The 18,879-nt window shown below is 45.7% G+C and overlaps 1 protein-coding gene and 2 long non-coding RNA genes across 6 annotated transcripts in view; 1 reads left to right on the top strand and 2 right to left on the bottom strand.

The window, feature by feature from the left end:
- CC2D2A (coiled-coil and C2 domain containing 2A) overlaps positions 1-18,879 on the top strand; it is an 87,872-nt gene that overhangs the window by 20,221 nt on the left and 48,772 nt on the right. For all 4 annotated transcript variants that reach the window (XM_053672259.1, XM_053672260.1, XM_053672261.1 and 1 more), the window contains 6 exons: positions 1,362-1,524; positions 5,661-5,797; positions 6,404-6,535; positions 14,382-14,591; positions 15,521-15,627; positions 17,398-17,538. In XM_053672259.1, coding sequence (XP_053528234.1) covers positions 1,362-1,524; positions 5,661-5,797; positions 6,404-6,535; positions 14,382-14,591; positions 15,521-15,627; positions 17,398-17,538 — 890 coding nt within the window. The remainder of the gene's footprint in view (positions 1-1,361; positions 1,525-5,660; positions 5,798-6,403; positions 6,536-14,381; positions 14,592-15,520; positions 15,628-17,397; positions 17,539-18,879) is intronic.
- On the bottom strand, positions 1,781-2,352 carry LOC119035482 (uncharacterized). Its single transcript, XR_008392813.1, has 3 exons — positions 2,289-2,352; positions 1,947-2,031; positions 1,781-1,842 (listed from the first exon to the last, which is right to left on the bottom strand). It is a non-coding gene; the product is annotated as an uncharacterized LOC119035482 (long non-coding RNA).
- LOC128628437 (uncharacterized) overlaps positions 3,134-18,879 on the bottom strand; it is a 48,232-nt gene continuing 32,486 nt past the window's right edge. The window contains exons 2-3 of the long non-coding RNA XR_008392814.1: positions 5,083-5,201; positions 3,134-3,194 (exon numbers count right to left, since the gene is read on the bottom strand). This is a non-coding gene — a long non-coding RNA (uncharacterized LOC128628437). The remainder of the gene's footprint in view (positions 3,195-5,082; positions 5,202-18,879) is intronic.

Here is an 18,879-nt window from a genome sequence, read left to right as displayed (position 1 = left end):
CCCTCCCCCATAGTCTGTGCTCCGGCCTGGCCAGACCCTTCTTTAGTGTTTCCGTACCCAAAGTGGAGTTGGTCCTTCTGGTGGAAGTGTCCGAGCATCCGTAGCCCCTGTCACTAGCTTCCTTTTTCTGTCTTCTCTGCAGATTGGCCTCTGTGCCTTTGCTCATCACAAAGCAGATGGGGCAGGAGCAAGGAAAACCACAGCCTGATATTGGGGAGGGGGTTCTCTTTCCTTTTGTGAGGCATTTGGCGTCCTCTGTTTTCAGGTTAGGCTGACGGCTTGGCTACCGTGTAGATTTGCTTTTCCATTTGTATTATTTTGTACGTTGGGGAGATGAGGCGCAGAGCAAGGCCGCCTCCAGTACCCCAGCTCCCTGCCAGTAACCACAGGATCTTGAAGGGTGTTGCTCACAAAGAACGCCAAGCTTAAGTTTTTAAAAGAAGCAGAGGAAGTAAGAGGGGAAAGAAAAGGAAGAAAGAAACAGAGAAGAAATAGAAGGAGAAAACATTCAGGAAATCCTCCAGTAAACAAAAGTAACATGCTTCAGCTAATATTTATAATTACTGGTCTGTGCCTAAAGTGTTTACACGTGCCATTTAATTTTAACTCACAAAACCTTAAGAGGTCCTCTTTGTTAATGTCCGCATTTTACAACCCAGAAAGCCGAGAATCAGAAAAGTAGATAAGCCCCCTGAAGTCACCAGGTTGTGTGTGGGTGGAGCTGGGATCCCAGCCCAGGCGGTGGGAGGGGCGGGTGGGAGGGGCGTGGACTCTGTGCTGCAGCGCTGGCCTGAGGTGGGTGTCTGTAGAGGTGTAAGCTGCTGCCTAACTTAGGAACCCATGTCCTTTAAGTAAACGTCAGTAAGTAAACACCCTCCAAGGAGGCCGGAATTGTTGAGGTTTCAGTTGCTTAGCACGTCTGCTCCAATTTCAGCCCTTTCTGATTGTGACATTTTCCAAGTATGGGGAATTGTGATAAAGCAAGGAAAATCCCCTTGGCAAATACGAAAAGCCATGCAATCTTATGCTTTAGTAGTTACAGAACAGCCATGGGGATGTAAACTACAGTACAGGAAATGGAGTAGCCAAAAAACTTATCTGCATGACCCATGGACCTGAACGATGGTGGGGGGTTGCCTGAGGGAGTGGGGGGTGCTGGGTGGAGGGGGGCACAGGGGGAAAAAAGTCAGGATGACCATAATAGTTTAATCAATAAAATATAACTAATATAAGTGGAAAGAAAAGGTCATTTTATTGTAGGGTATGTTGGTTGATGAGTTTAATATTAATGGTTATTCTTTTCTGTGTAAGCTAGTCATCTAAGCATGATTTTTTCATTGTTATTTCTTAACATAATGCAGGATGAGGAAGAGCTGCTTCATGGCAAAGATGCGAAGGATTTCCTGTTGGGCTTGGATCCCATGGCTGAAGACCTCGTGGCTGTGCGACCCGCCGACTATGACAGCGCCCATGTTCGGCTGCAGAAGGAGAAAGAGCTCCTGTTCACACCCAGCAGGCTGACAGGTACTGGCCCCTGCTATTTTCCTGCTCACCTTCAAACAGGAATGCCCCCCGGAAAGACAGGGCTGGCGTCTACAGACGCCCGGTGTCCATCACAGATCCCGATTCCTCATCTGATTTCATAACCAAGAAATATCTTCAGCCTTGGCTGGTGTGGCTCAGTGCATTGAGCACCAGCCTGTGAACCATAGGGTTGCCGGTTCAATTCCCACTCAGGGCACATGCCTGGGTTGCAGACCAGGTCCTCAGTAGGGGGCGCACAAGAGGCAACCACACATTGATGTTTCTCTCTTTCTCTTTCTCCTTCCCTTCCTCCTCTATCTAAAAATAGATAAATAAAATCTTTTTTTTTTAAAGAAAAAAATATCTTCATACACACACAAACATGTAGAACATGGAAAAATCTGCAGTGAATGATCACTTACCGACAGAAGAGCACAGGAAATCGCAGGTGCCGTGGGAGCCCCTCCGTCACATCACGGAGCAGCTCTGGGCGCTCTGAGATGCAGGCTGTGAAAAGGAACGACTGTTTCATCCTCCACTCACACTCACTACTTCCAGAACAGGGCTGAGACCAGACGTGCGGGTTTCCACCTACACCAACAAATCCCCAGCACCAGCCAGGTGTGCTACAGTCAGATCCCGATCTACCCACCCGGAGTTAGAGCAGCTCCCCAGCTTGTTAGGGGCTCAGTCCCACAGGACTACCCTCTACTTTAAACCATAGCTACCAAGTAGCTCACCCAGGTTACCACATCTATACTCACCTTTGCTCCAGGTCAGGGGTTCCTATGACTCCCTCCTTCTTCCGGTTCCATAATTGGATATAACAGCACATAGAACTCAGAGAAATACTTATATTTCCTGGTTTATTATATAGTAAAGGGTATGATAGAGTTTACAGGTGAAGAGATGCCTTGGGCAAGGTGTGCAGGAAGGTTCATGGAGCTTCCACGCCCTCTCCGGGCACCCCACCCTCCCAGCAGCCCCCAGCAACCCCCAGCTGTTCACCCACCCCCAGCTGTTCAATCCAGACCTCTGCAGTTAGGATTTCTGTGAAGGTGTGTACACATGACTCATTAAATCACTGCCATTGGTGATTCATTCATTCAATCTCTAGTCCCTCTTTTTTCCCAGTCGTGGGAGTGAAGGGACAGGGTGGAACAAGCCTCAGCTGTGTCCTTCACGTGGCTGGTTCCCCTGTACCCACCCTGGGACTACTATTGGGGAGTCATCACATTAGCATATGGAAGGATGGACAGTTATCACTTTGGAGATTCTGAGGGTTTGAGCAGCTGTGTGCTGGGAAGCAGGCTGCTGAAGGTTCCTGGAGGTGGGGGAATGGCCAGGGTACCGGAGCAGACGGTTTCATGAACTCCTCATTACTGCTCCTTGCTTCCTTTCTGCCCTGGGTCTCCCCTTGCTCTTTTCTCCCCTGGAATTCCCTTTCCTGCTGACGCACCTGGGGGATGTCCGCAGTTCTAGTAGCTCACACTCAGAATGGCAGGGCCTGAGTCCCACCCGAGAGTCCCTGTTGGGTGGGGAAGGGGTCTGCAGTTACCTTCACCTGGAAGTAGGCTTTCTCTCCATTTGTCACGCTCTATCTGAGTTCCAGTTAAATGCTGGGCCAAGGATGAATTATCGTGGTGTTTTGATAGGTTCTTTTGGATCACCTATGTTCAAAGTATTGGAATTTGTTGGACGTCTCAAGTGTCCTTTTAAAGTAATAGTTGGCAAAAGTTTCCCAAGATTATAACTTTGTAATAATAATAATAATAATAATAATAGGGAATGCATTCTGTGCACTTACTTCAGCAGGTACTTTTCTAAGCATTTCGTATGTATCGACTAACGTGGCCCTGCCCCAGGGCTGGAGAGATGTTGCTTTTTGTGCGCATTACAGGTGAGGCAGCGTAGCTCAGAAACCGCACCCCTAGCACCACGCATCCTGATGCTTCCTGGGGAGGAGGAGCAGCAGCTTCAGCCAACAGGGGGCTTTGTCACTTGTGTGTTTGCTCAAAGAACTCACTGTTCGGCCTCTCTCCCCGGGGACCCCAACACCACCCAGGATGGGATGGGGGTTAGACCCCTAGACTGGCTCACACACGGCCTGAAACTTGGAGGTGGCAGGGGAGGGGGTGTCCAGGAAGAGGCTCAGGGAGGCCCGGCTGCATGGCGGCTGCTCTGAGCAGCAAACATAGCAGGGATCCAACTTCTGCTTTGCTCTGATCTCCAGGGAGCGCCCTGGGGCCTCATGGCCAAATGAGCAGGTCGCGGGGGGGGGGGGGGGGGGGGGGGGGGGGCTCACACAGACCCAGCTCCTCGTTCATGAGCTGTGCTCTTAAATAAGTTCCTCTACTCTCAGGCGCCTCCCTGAAGACAGGAGGAAATGCAGCTGTCCTGCAGATGACCCTGGGCATGCATTTTAGTTGTGAGCATCAAGGAGGCCATGTCAGTTCTGGGCCCAGGGTGCCACTAGCACGTACCAGGGGGTCCGAAGCAGCAACTTCTGTGACTGTGGCTGTTGTTCGCATCACTGTTTGAAGAATGGTTTCCAAAGCAGAGTGTGTTCATCCCAGCGAGTGAATGGAGGGGTGGAAAACAGGAAGAGGCTAGAACTGTGTTTGCCCCCCATTTTCCACGGCGGGGAGATAGGTCTCCCCAGGAGTACTGACACAAGGTGTTTTCTGTGCGTGGGTTTGGGATACAGAGTGTCCAGTGGCCACACGTGGGAAAATTTGCAGATTCAGGCATTTCACTTGGTTTAGAGTGAAATCATTATGGAAGAAAAACAGGTCTCGACTTGTAATCATTAATTCCCAAATTACACCCAGCCCTTTCTCACAGGTCCATGTAGACAGGCCCCTCCCCCTCTTTCCCCTCCAGCCCCCTCTGCCACAGCCGCAGGCCCGGTGGTCTTCCTGTCTTTCTGTCTGCAGTTTCCTTGAGGGTCAGATTTCTTCCAATTGGAAAAGAGCTGCTTTTATGGAACACGCCCTTGGACCCACAGGCCCTCTGAGGTCACTGCCGGCCTGGACGTGTATTGTAATAGGATTTTGTTCAGGCTAAAAACTTCCTTCTGTTCTTTTCACATCAGTCATGAAGCCCATTTGTTGTTAAATTTGTTAACTTTTTAAACTTTTTGATTACAGTTGACATTCACTATTACATTAGTTCCAGATGTCTTGTTGGAATGAAAAACCTACTGGTGACACACGCACCCCCACCCCCACCCCACCCCGCGGGATGAGGCCTCTGTGACCCCCCTCCCTAAACAAACCCCCGCTCCTCTGGGGCCTACTGGGCTCTCGGGCTCCCTCCCACCCACCTCGAACCTGCTGTCAAGCCACCACCCCCGGTCACCGCACCCAGCGTGCTGGGCACGTCTCTGTTCCTAAACACGCCCTGGCCTCAGGACATGCCATTCCCTGGTGCAGACACTCTGACTTGTCCAGCGCCACCTCCTTCCTGCCCAGCCTTCCGGTGCCTTTCTTCACTGCTGTTGCTCGGATTTATCCCCTCCCCCGGCCACAACATGTGCATTTTCTTTACAACACTTACCACTCTCTGGAATGAGCTCCGTCTTGGTCTCCTGGTGCTGCCTAAGGCTCCCGCCAACTCCGCAGCAAGGAGCACAGGGCGGCTGTCAGCAAAGATTCGTTCTGTGCATGAACCAAGGACTGGGTGGGGGAGGGATCGAATGAGATAATGGTCACTGACTCGAATACCAAGCATTTCGACGTCCCAAGCATTTCCTCGCACTTCCCCTCACTGAATCCCCCCAAGCACCCAGTGAAATAGATGCTATCGTCCTGTCCGTGAGAAGGAAGGAGTTCACGGGGCGCCTGCCCAGATTCCTTCTGCGGGCGGATGGTGGAGCTGTGCTCTGGTTTGAACGCCAGGCTCCCCAGTCTGCACCCTGCCACTTAGGTATCGAGTTATTTCGTCACTCCACAACATGACGTTGCAGGTAAACACAGTTGTCTTCTCCTTAGCTCTGCTTCTAGAAATTAATTTGGGAAAATGTGCATTTTCCAAGTCCAGAAACAGAAATTCCGGGGGTCGCTTTACGTCGCCAAGTGCAGTTTGAAAGGTCAGGCCAGCACTAACGTCGCCGTGTTTGTGTGTGAACTACCCAGTGCCCACGTATAAAAAGCTTCCCGAGAACGTGCAGCCCCGGTTCCCGGAGGACGAAGGCCTGTACGTCGGCGCCAGGCCGGCGGTGCCGCGCACCACGCAGAACATCGTGGAGAACAGACTGCTCACGCAGGACCCTGTAAGCACGCAGCCCTGCCCGCGACCCATGTCAGCTGTCGCCCGAGTGACGCAGAGCTCCTGTTTCCTGTGGGCAGTCACTGCGCTGTCGAACTCGTCCCCCTTGAGGGTGTCCACACAGCGGCCCCACTTTGATAGCATTGGTCCCCCGGGGGCTTACTGATCCTGAAACAGCAAAATCTCTCACTGCCCAGCCCCTGCCCTCGGGCCTGGACTTCTGCTACATCAGATGCTGGCGACCTTTCCCAGTTCACAGGGATGTTTCATGGTCCAAAGATAGACGTTCTCAATTGTTTTTCTCCCATGCTTTTTTTCTCTTTCAATTTTAATAAATAGAATATGAAATTTTTCATAATAATCATTTAAGCTTTTTCTTAAGCTTTTTTTTTTCCTGCCAGGGAGGGAGGTGAGGATTATATCTTACAGTAATCGTGGGGGCATTAGTGCAGATTCGATTTCCAAGGGAAGCAGAGACTTGAGAAAATCTTCTGGGGAAAGGGGAAGTACATGAGATCCTAACGTGAATTTCCCTGCAAGAACTAGTTCATGTGGTAAACCATCTCTGTCCACTTAGAAGAAAATGTCCTTCCCTCTGCTCGGTCCCCAGGACAGAAAGTGGTTTGGCGATGACGGCAGAATCCTAGCCCTGCCAAACCCCATCCGGCCGTTCCCCGCAAGGCCCCCAGCGCTGGCCCAGGAGAAAGGCGTGAGCGCAGAGCTTGAAACACTGTATAAAAAGGTAAACCTCCCCCCCCCATTTGTCATACTTTGCTCAGAAGTGTCCTGCTTCTTGAATAGCTTGCAGGGCTGAATTCGTAAATTCGACTTTGATTTATTTTTCAAATAATTCACTGTCTCACACACAAAGAACAAACAGCAGTGTGTTTACGAGTGCGGCCAACGTGCTCACCTAATCCCTTCTCAAACAAGGAGAGAGCTTAGCAGGTAGTGAAGGCTGAGTCAGCGTCTTTATTTGCATATGCAGGTTAGTTGACCTTATTTTTCTTCTATTCTTTCTGTCATCTTCCCTACGCTGCAGGATCGCTTCCCACTCATTGTCTCTTTGTTGTATAACTGGAGGTTTTCTGTCCTTGCAAATCTTTGTTATTGTATTTCCCCTGAGCTCTGGTACCTCGCCATCTGATCTGGGTGCTGGCACTGAACTCCTCTAGAGGGAAAACTTGGCTCTGGAACTCTCGGTCACAATTTCTTCATCTGTAAAGTGAGCGGAGTACTAGCATCTCTATCCTGGAATTGCTGTGCAGATCGGTTGAGATAACTCAGTGCTAAGCACAGAGCTCAGCAAGCGCTGCCTAGTGTTATTTTGACACTTATCTGTCTTCGTGTGCAGTTACATTGCTCTTGCACTCCTGAAGTGCTGAGCAAGTATCGCCTCCTTCAGACACCTGTGTAAATATAAATTCATTGCATTTCAACACTGATAAAGTAAAACAAAATGAGGGGATATAATGATCATTCTGTAAAGCAGGTGATGAACGGAAAAGACACAGGATCAAGTCAGAGAACCTGCGTGGGGCTGGCTGTTCTATTACCAAGCTTGTGGCTTTGGGTGGGTCCCTGTACCGCCCGGACCTGTTTTCCCTCATTGAAAAATAATAATCTTCCCTAACTTATAGGATCCCTGTGAGTATTGACATGATGTATATATACACCCATTTTTTAAATTGTGAATTTTTATAAATTTTGCTAATTATAGACAAGTGTCGACAAGTGGCTACTTTGTGCAGAAATGAGATCCTGGGAGTAGATTACAAAACAAGCATAAACCTAAGTGCCAGTCCATGAGGGATTTATCCTTGATTTAGCTCACATGACAAAGACACGTGATATAATTAATGATCGAGACAGTATCAACTTATACATCTATCTAATAATCCATTGGGCGCCGCTTCATCTATCCATCCATCCAACATACAACACAGATATAATGGAGCACTAAATTATAGGTTAAAATTAGAAAATAAAAGAATAATTACTGTGGAGAATGGGATATTGGGGCCAATTAATCTTATATGTCTCCTTGAGAAGTTCTGAACTAATTGGAAATGCACAGGATTTGGAGAGGGAGCAGATACCAGGTGCACCGAGGGTCACACTGGGTGGCAGACTGCCACCTGGAACCAAGACCAGAGAGTCCTCCTGCTCCATCTGCCGTGAGTTATGTTCCCCGTCTGACACAGCCTGAGCTGCTAGAGCGCTGCCCCATGAGCTCAGACGTGAGTGCCGAGGAGAACACAAGGCTGGAGAGCAGGCTCCAGCCAGAGGCCACTGGTTACTTTGCCCAGCAGAGGACCTGGACCAGTGGCTCTTGGGATCCCGTTGACTTGCCAATCAGACACATTCATTCTTCTTTCTCTGTACCATGGGGATGGCAGAGGGGAAGAGAAGCACAGAGGGTTCCCTTCCAGTACTTTTGAGAGGGGAGATCTTCCTACCTTGTGGGCAGAAATAAGAAAGTACAAAAAGAGAACAGTCCCGCTCAGAGGGCTGGTTGCCCAGCATCACAGAGCAAAGGAAGTTAGGGAAATGAGAAATTCAAAGGGGCTGATGTCCTTCAAGGTCATTCCTTAGAGGGTAGGTTTTGAACATGGCAAAGAATGTGTTGGAGTGCGTAACAAAGAAGCACAGGGGGGTACAATGTGAGGGAGACGGTATTACACCTATCTCTCTTTCTCCAATACAAGTTACCTGTCAAGTTTACTCTTGACTTACATATCTCAGTTTTTATTTAAAGAAAAAAATGTGGTTATGGTGTATTCCAGTGATTCAAAATACAATTCATTTCTTCCATAATTAATTTTTTATTATCTTATTTATTTACTAAATTTTACCTTTTGCTACATTCGTTCCGAGCTATCTGATGTCAAAACCCATGGTTCGTTGTGGGGTGGGGGGATTGAGCTTTGATATGAAATACAGAAGCAGAAATAGAATAGGCAGAGATGTTCCATTCACAAGTGTTAATCCATCTTCTCTCTCCCTCCCTTAAGCCCCTGAGAATGACTCAAGGTCAAAGACTGGGTCTTATTGTTCTTCTAACCCTCACACTCAGCAGGAATCCTGATGTTGCAATCCAAGTGTGAGTGAAATATCAGGAAATAGCAGAAGGAATTCCTTCTCTTCTGACCCTCTTCTCAGCTGTCTCTCCTGCACAACAGTAGCTTCCTAGGGCCTGGCTAATCCTGGCGTCCAGGTGATGGAAAATCCGTGAGCTAAGTCAGGAGGTGGGAATTTGCAGCCTTTAGTGGAGCCTTGATGAATTTATGCCTCAGAGTTTTCAGGTCTAATACTAACCAAACCCAGCAGGATTGACAGAAGCCCAGTTAGTCCCCATGGGAGTCTAGCCTGGCCCTCCAATTAGGTTTCCCTTTGGTTGAAAATACTCGACTGCTGATTCAAATGATCAACTGTGTGCCCTCCAATTAGATCACTTAAGAGTTTTATTTGGATCGGAGTTGGTACTCAGCCCTACTTCTTTGAACATTTTTCTAAATTACAGAAGGGAAAAAAGTAGTTTTTAAAAATGAAATATTCTGCTGCTCCTAAATTGAGATCCCTATTTAGAGACCATTAAAGGTAAAGAAAGGCAAAAGAGATTAGATATTGTGCAAAAAATAAATAAACCACGAATGAGAAAGAATGCAATTTAGTACCTGGTAGAAGGAACTAATCTGAGAATAAAAAAGCAGAAAGGGGACAAGATGGGTATAAGACAAACAATGTAAAATTCAGCGTGTGGAATCGTGACAGCACGGTAGGGTCAGAGTCCAAACAACCTCCCTCCCTCCCTCCCTCCCTCCTTCCTTCCCTTCCTCCTCCTTTCCCTCCTTCCCATTGTATTCTTTCTGCCTTTACCTGAAGTCTACTCAGCACAACTATGCCCTTAGTTGTGCCAAATCCTGGAAATACAGGGTCAGGGACACAAACATGGCCACAGAGAGGTTTTGTCTGTGGTGTGGGAGACTGAAATGTCAAGTGTTAAAGGTACTGCGGTCAGGGGTCAGTCTGGCATTTCTGGGGGTATATGTATAGGAGCCTACTCTTTTCAAATCTGGTTACAAATGTGGGGGCCTGGGGGTGAATCACTGAATTGAAGGAGGGCCTTTAGGAGCCAGAGACGGGGTACTGGGACCAGGGACTCAGTGCTAGCAGGTCTCCATCCATCTCTCTTTTCTCTGGGTCTCCTTGAACTCGACGGGTTTCATTCTCTTCTATTGCAGGGAGACCAGAATTCTCCAGTGGTAGGAGGCATGACCCTTCATACCCTAGGCTTAGCAACTCCAGAGGAAAAGCATCTTATTTCCCCTTTGCCCCGGGTTCACATTATTGATACCAAGGACAAACTGGTCAGTTGTAAGCTGGACACACGCCCACCTCTCCCTCATGCCCCAGAGACGTGGCCAGGAGATGGACCTTGAGAAAGGTTCCCAGGAAAAGCCAGAACAATCAATGGCTGTAGAATGTACTGCAGGCTCTGGGCTGGATTCAGACCCCGTTGCTACTGTTTTTCCAGGGAAAATATGAAAACTTATATTTGAATCCCACCAACGATTATTCTTTTTCTGTACAACTTTAATTTTTTTCTCCATTGGCATGCATCTCTGCACAAGCTGAGAGCATCAACCGATGATTCAAATGGACCACCCCAATAGCTGTGGTTTTTCCAGTTCCCACTGAAAGACTGAAGAATTAGATTGATTTCAAAATTAAAATAATATGCCCTATAAATGATATTCACTCTTGGGAGAAATTGTAGGTACTGTTTTCATGACAGTTCTCAATCCATGTACATAAACAGATATAACAAGAACACCACAGGGTCTTTCTCCCCCATAAGAAAAGTTGGGGTCCTTGAAGCAGTCTTACCCAGTGACTGCCAAGAATCCTGGAAGCTATTTTCACTTGGTGGAGCTGATTTTAAGTCAGAGACCACCAATAATTATCTGAACACAGGCTAGTGCAAATTTGGAGGAGGAGACACAAGATAAAAGTTCCCCAGGTAACATTTCAAGTAATTAAAATGATGCTGCCAACAGTCTTTACTCAGCAAAAAGAGTACAAGGTGGAACCTGAGAGCCACACCCTGAGTGACTGCCTTGCCCCAGGGTGAAAGGAAAGTCAGGGCAAGACCCAGCAAGCTCAAGCAATGTGGGAGGGATGCTGCTTGGTTTTCTGTTTGTGAGGCAGGGATTTTTTAAGTAATCCCCATAATCTGCATGATCGTAAGATACATAGTGACCACAGGCAGATTAAAGACTTCTAACATGAATGCAGGTTACAATTGGATACATTTACTAGAATAAAAGAGAAAAACGGGCCTTCCTGTTGCCATCTGAAGTGGAAGGATTTTAATGAGCAGAACCACGGCTTCCATAATGTACAAAATGTTGGTAGAATGTTATCCATGTCAGCTGGTCTTTCTGTCCCATAAATCCAAATGGAGATTCAATTCAGCATATTTCGGAGGGGACTGAGACACAGTCAGTCCTTTCCTGTTCAAGCCTCCATGTTTGTACACACATCCCAGTTTACAGGACTTTTCTTTAAACAAATAATCTGCCAATCTTCTCATTAAAGACAGACTCAGTGCTATTTTACAGGAAAAAAACTTGTTTAGTTAAAATTAATGCAAGATATACTACACTCTGTTGAAGTCTTACAGAAAATCATAAGTTCTAATTAACATTAATAGTCTACTAATCTAAAGGGAAGGCAAAGTATGAAATTAAATAGCTAAAAATAAATAAACTCATATGTTCTTTTTTGTAATGTATTTTATTGATTATGCCATTACAGTTGTCCCATTTTCCCCCTTCACTCCCCTCCACCCTGCACACCCCCTCCTGCCTACATTCCCCACCTTTAGTTCATGTCCATGTATCATACTTATAAGTTCTTTAGCTTCTATATTTCCCACACTACTCTTGCCCTCCCCCTGTCTATTTTCTCCCCACTGTCTATGCTACTTATTCTCTGTACCTTTTCCCCCCTCTCTCCTCCTCCCACTGCCCTTTTGCTAACCCTCCATGTGATCTCCATTTCTGTGGTTCCACTCCTGATCTAGCTGTCTGCTTAGTTTACTTTTGTTTTAGGTGTGGCTGTTAATAACTGTGAGTTTGCTGTTTTTTCACTGGTTCTTGAGTTCTTTCACTGTTCATCTTTTTTATCTTCTTTTTCTTAGATAAGTCCCTTTAACATTTCATATGATAAGACTTGGTGATGAAGAACTCCTTGAACTTGACCTTATCTGAGAAGCTCTTTATCTGTCCTTCCATTCTAAATGAAAGCTTTGCTGGATAGATCAATCTTGGATGTAGGTCCTTGCATTTCATTATTTGGAATATTTCTTTCTAGCCCCTTCTTGCCCATAAGGTCTCTTTTGAATGAGAACTCCTTTGTAGGTGACTATCTCCTTATCTCTTGCTGCTTCTAGAATTCTCTCCTTCATTTTAATCTTGGGTAATGTAATTATGATGTGGCTTGGTGTGTTCCTCCTTGGGTCCACCTTCTTTGGTACTCTCTGAGCTTCCTGGACTTCCTGGGAGTCTATTTCCTTTGCCAGATTGGGGAAGTTCTCCTTTATTATTTGTTCAACTAAGTTTTCCTCTTGTCGCTGTTCCTCTTCTCCTTCTGGTACCCCTGTAATTTGGATGTTGGAACATTTAGAGATGTCCTAGAGGTTCCTAAGCCTCTCCTCATTTTTTTCAATTCTTATTTCTTCATTCTTTTCTGTTTGGTTGTTTCTTTCTTCCTTCTGGTCTACACCATTGATGTGAGTCCCAGTTTTCTTCCCATCCCTATTGGTTCCCTGTGCATTTTCCTTCATGTCACTTAGTGTAGCCTTCATATGTTCCTCTAATTTGTGACTAAAATCAACCAGTTCTGTGACCATCCTGACCACCGGTGTTTTGAACTGTGTGTCTGATAGGCTGGCTATCTCTTGGTTGCTTAGAAGTATTGGCTCTGGGGCTTTGATTTGTTCTTCTGTTTGAGCCATAATTTTTTGAAAATCAAATATTCTTACCAGTACAAATCAGCCAACAACACAAGTCATGACACATTTACTGGTAAATAAAGACCCACATGTATATGCTTTGCTGTAAATGCGAATACCAGTGCTATTTTGAAGACTAATAATAACTGAAAAGCAGATCACACTGTTTAACCAGTATGAGTACATTTCTGTACATATGTACATATATGAACATACACACACACACACAATCTGGATCTCTCTTCTCTGGTCTTAGTCTGATAGGGGCCAATGTGAGAATCTTATGATCATAAGATTCTGGGGTCCTGGGGTCCCCTCTTCTGAGATCCCAGCCTCCCTCTGCAGATCCCAGGCCTTATCCTTCCCACCTTGTGTGACAAGGACCAGATCTCAGTCCTCTCTGACTCGATGGCTGCTTGAAGTCAGGCCTGCTGCTCTGCAGACAACCATCTGTCTCTGTCGGACAAATGAGGTGGCCCGTGTGAGTAAGGAGATGATGCCTGGTGATCTATAAAGTGCTAACAGAATACTTGTCCTCAGCCGCCCATTTCTGCTGAAGAAGAAACAGAGAATCAGGGCTGTGTGGTGACCTGACCTAGGCTCCAGAGCAAGTTTGAATTGGAGCCAAGGCTAGAATCCAAGGCTTCTGGCCCCACCCAGTATCTTTCCAAGATGCCATGGAAAGGGATTAAACAAAGAGATTAGTGAACATGACCCACAGTTTCTGAAGGCTAGATGCTTCAGTTCTCACTAGAGTTTGTACAACTTCCATTTACCCCTCGTAACTTATAAATAATACATTTATGTCATATAATCCTATAATATCATTTTCCGGATAACATAAGTAGCTTCCAAAAGCTCCATTCTGCAAAAAGGGAGGATTGAGTGATGTGCCTCAAAGCCCACAGACCCGATCACAGTCCATATCCACCGAAAAACAAAGACCCAAAATCAGAAAGGTCCCTCCACCTGAGGTCCCTCCCAACCTCAAAACCAGATGACCACAAAAGCAGTACTGATCGACGTGGCATATCTCAAAGGGTTTATGGAATAAAAACAGAGAGATTTGTCTGACATGCTCTACTCCCACCACCCAGGAAGGTCCCAGTGGAAACTTCCATTCCTGTTTTCCACACACTCAGCTGCCCCATCTCCCTCTTCCATTGTCACTTTGTACCTGAAGAGTATAACTGTGATCCCAGTAATGAACAGTCTGGACCAGAATCCATGCTTCTCCCATTAAAAGAATGTCAAGCTCACCAGCCACAAAACCCAAGAAACAGTATAGTCTACAGGACAAAGAGTAGGACTGAGCTGGGAGAGAGAAAAATCCAAAAGACTCTGGAAACAAGATGACAAGGGTTTCCTTTCTCTTGTCTTTCATTTTACCTTTCAAGTAGTCAGGAAAGAGCAGGCCCTAAAACCTCCAGGAAGTAGGAGACGGAGCATCATTCTCCTGGCTTGACCTTGTAGGAGGTATTTTGCATCCGACTGTCTTCCCATTGCTCTGTATTTCACTACCTACTAAGTGCTGTAACTGTGTTCCCATACACTCTGCTCTCTTTGGCAGGCGGTCAGATATGTGCACAGAAGTCAACATTTGATTGGATCTGGAGACCCTCCTGGGAATTTCCAACTGGACATTGATATTTCAGGGTTAATCTTCACTCATCATCCCTGTTTCAGTCGAGAGCATGTTTTGGCAGCCAAGCTGGCCCAATTATATGACCAGTACCTTGCAAGACGCCAGAGGAACAAGGCAAAATTTCTTTCTGATAAGGTACACTCTTCCATGCTTCTTATTGGTGGGGCTGGTTCTTCTGATGAACCCAAACTACAGAAACACCTCCAGCGCCTCTTTTATGTGGTCTTTCCTTCTAGGATGTGAGATATGCTGTCACATGTGCTTGAACATGTGCAAATTCAGTGGCACACACTGGGCTTAAAGAAAAAGATTTGTGCAAATAGCACAGTAGTCTCACCTGTCAGAAGTGGGTATTGGATGCAAGATTCTTGGCTGTGCCTTGCTTGTGGAATCTCACAGGCTGAGACTGTCCAAGGCTTAAGAATCTCTCTGTCCTTGGAGACTTTCTCACTTTTATATGTAATCTCCCATAACGTGGTACCTCAACACAGGTCAGTTGTTTCCACTGATGCTCAAAGAAATCGCTGTCTGTTTTGTACTGGTTTCCAAAGTAGTATTATCCTGTCGAATTTTCATGGGTAATTTTGATGATAGGTAACTTTAGCCTTATTCCCTGACTTTCAACTGACTGCCTCCAAAAGGAGATAACTCCATCATACCTCCTTTTATGAGTCTATTATTTCATGATCTCTTCACATCACAAGAGTACCACTGTGTGTCCAGCACCCAGAGAGATCCACTTTTAGCCTTGAAAGAAACCTTGTTCCTGGGACACGCACATAAAAGTGACATTTCCCATAACCAGCTTGATTATATGGGCCACGGAACAAGGACAGACATGCAATGTTCTTTAGTATTCCTCTTTTTTCTTCAAAAATAGAAGGAATAGCTCTTCGTCAGAGATCATTTTGGTGAAAGCCTGGGGACAGGTGGACACTTGGCTGTCCACTCCCAGGATGGGTCCTCTGGGTCATTCTGTGGGTGGGTCACTTCACTGGAGGGCACTTTACTTGCAACAGGAAGGAGAGTGACTAACTCAAAACTTGTGTCCATGTCGTTTTAAGCTCCAAGCTCTAAGAAATGCTGTTCAGACAGGCCTTGATCCAGCAAAAACTCAAAAGTCTGTTGATATAACCCCAAAAGCCATCAATGAGTATAAATCGGAAATTCGGTGAGTCAAGTCTGGAATCATAACGTATGCTTTTTTTTTTCCTGTTTGATGTGTACTTGTTGAGAGCTTTCTTTTTCCCAGAGTTTTTCTGAATGCACTGAATACATATGACATTGAGCCAAAAGAAGCAATGAGATATATCCGTCATGTTAACGCCAAATCTGAAAGCCAGCAAAAGAATTGGGGATATAGGGTATTGTAATTCATACACTCTGCTGGTGTAAATAAACAAATGTTGCTTCAGCCACCACTGCAGGGAACAGCCTGGCCATAGACAAGAAGTGTGTTGAAATGCCCATCAGCTAGAGCCCAGCATTTCCGCTCCAGACATATGCAATCCAAGGAGCCCTGTGCACCATTTACAAAACCAGAAAGTAGAAATAACCCCATAGTGATGAACACATCTGCTGGAGTCTTATGCTGAACATCTGTACCCTGGTTGAGATGACTGGATTAGATCTGCATGGATCGATATGGATAAAACAAGGTCGGATTTAAAATTCCAGGTGCAGGAGGATACTGGCTGTGTGGCACAGAAACCTACAGGACACCTGAGATGAAGCTCATCTGTCCTAGGTACACTGTATGTGCAGCCCATGTGGGCAGAAGAGGCACGTCCCAGTTAGTAAATGACAGAACCAGGATTTAAACCTGGGTGGTCTGGTTCCAACGTCTAACCACATGCTCTACTGCTCCTCAAGGGGAATGCTTCTTATTCTAGTTCACCACTTTCCTGCTTTTCTAAGGTCTTCAGAGAGTCCTGAATCTTGGCCACCCCCCCACCCGCTGATAAGCTGTCATCTTCCGCCCTGTTCCTTTTCCACAGCCACCAGTCGAATGATTAGACACGGAGCCCTCTGTGCTTCTCCATGTATCCCGACACTCAGTCATCACAAGTCCCACCCCCAGACTCAGGCCTTCCTCCTGGAGTTCAGGAGGGGCTCGTTCATGAAGCACTCCCCCCAGTTGCCTAAGACTCTCTCTTAGGCAAATCTCACATTGTATGTAGTAGTTGCTTGTCTGTCTCCTGAGCTAAGTCCCTGAGGACAGAGACGTGTGCTGTCTCCTAGATGCTTTCAAATCCCCTGGCATGACACCTGGTACTTGCCCAAGAAAAAATAAATTGTCTAGTTAATGAATGAATGACATAATAGAGTACGTTTGAGTTCTGGATTGGGCTATCATTCACAGAGAGGGCTTAAAGTAAGGCATTAGATAATTGTCAAACACCTTAAATAATGGAAATGAAAATGGAAGCATTTTCCAACAACGCCTCTTCCAGTGAGGCCGAAAATACTGTTATTCCAGGGAGCTCTGAAAACTCACCAAGGCATGCAGTAGGTAACATGCTTTGTCTGCCGAAAGGAAAGCCTTGAATGTACGTGTTGTTAACTGGGACAGCAACATACCCTGCTATGTTTACAATAATTTAGTCCGTGAGAACTGCGTTTACTGGCCCTTTATTTTTGTAGTGTCGATGGTGGCCATTTAGGGGTACTTTGTATTAACAATGATTCTTAAAGGTAATTTAGCTAAGTTGAAGTCAGATTCACCTAATGAAAACAAATTCAAATAATCTCTCAAAATAGAGCAGCCTCCTATTGTCTTCAAATTTGCATTCATATTTCCGGTTTCCTAGTGCTTAAGAAATATTGTAGCTCTTAAATTAATTATACAATCACTGTAGCACTCTTCATTTTTTTAAATGGGCAAACACACCTAAATAACTTTTGAATATTTATATATACACCCATGTATCATATCTTCTAGGCAAACAAGAAAACTCCGTGACGCTGAACAAGAAAAAGATCGAACATTGCTTAAGACCATCATCAAAGTTTGGAAAGAAATGAAGTCCCTTCGAGAGTTCCAGAGGTTTACGAATACACCCTTGAAACTTGTTTTGAGAAAGTAGGCTTTTTTCAAACATTATTTTATTGGGTTATATCGTGCATAGAGAAAAATGTATAAAACATAAGATAGTTTAAAAAATAATTACAAAAAATACTTACAAATGAATGCCTATGAAGCCACTTCCCAGGTTAAGAAATAGAGCCTTCCCAGTACCTGGCAGCCCCCATGTTCCTACCCCAACGACACCCCCTCACCAGGGAAGTGACCGTTTCCTGGACTTTTACGATCAGCATTTCCTGGCTTTTATTTATACATTTGTCATCCATGTATAACCCCCAGAAACATACACTCTTTGGCTTTCCTGTAAATAGAAGTATATTGTGTATTCCTTAGTGAATACACACTCCTGTTTTTTCTTTAATAGTATGTGAGATTCATCTACTTTATGGAGCAGAGCTGTAGTTTATTTGCTCTATAATGCTTCCTTACATAAATATTAGAAAATGCATCCATTTTTACTGTTGGTGGACATTTGAGTAGATTCCATTTTCCAACTGTTACACACAGCACTTCTGTAGACATTTTGGTGCGCCTGTCTTTCAGGGTGTACGTGCCCACGTTTTCCAGAAGGATACCTGGAAGTGAAATGGCTGCGTCTCCAGGGAGGCGCTTTGCCAGAGGTTGGCACGCTGCATCCTAATGTCTTTCCAGGGTGGCCGAGCCGGTGTGCACTCTGACCGGGGAGACGTAGGCCCGTGTCGCCCGCATCACCCGGTCTTGTCAAACATGAACGTGGTGCCAGTCTGCGGGTGGCATCTCCTAATTTTTATTCCCCATATGTGGACTGGTCGTCTTCATTTCCTCTCTTATGAAGTGTCTGTTCAAGGCTTGTGTCGCTTTTTGAACTGGAGTGTTTGTATCTTTTCCATAATGTGCAGGAGTTTGGCACATACTCTGTCCACGGGACCTAGGCAGATGGTGTGGGCTGCATGCAGTGGCTTCTCCCATCTGAACTTGTCTTTGTACTCTCATGTTGCTGCTTTTTGATGAGTAGAAATTCTCCATTTTAAAAAGAATATAGTGCTCTTTTCTTTTATGACTGGTGATTTTGTACCTGCTGTGGAAGCTCCCCCCACATTGTATACATAGTCTACACTGTCTACACTATCTATTGCCTCCTACAATCCTTACAGCTTTACCTTTCACATCCATCTCTGAGCCGCTTAGAATTAAGCTGGGCACAGTGTGGAGAAAGAGCACTTTCATAGCATTTATCCTAATTATGCCTCCGTCACAAGGCATGGACACGTGATTAAGAGCATCGTGATCTCAGCAAAACCGTGTTCTGGTACCAACTCAAGTATGTTTCTGTCAGTGTTGGTCCCTTCCTGGTTGTTT

This window comes from Artibeus jamaicensis, unplaced genomic scaffold, assembly GCF_021234435.1.
Source record: "Artibeus jamaicensis isolate MK-2021 breed Jamaican fruit bat unplaced genomic scaffold, CSHL_Jam_final contig_76, whole genome shotgun sequence".
Lineage (NCBI taxonomy): Eukaryota > Metazoa > Chordata > Mammalia > Chiroptera > Phyllostomidae > Artibeus > Artibeus jamaicensis.
Note: the sequence above shows the minus strand (reverse complement) of the source record. Positions and strands in the feature narration are given on the sequence as shown.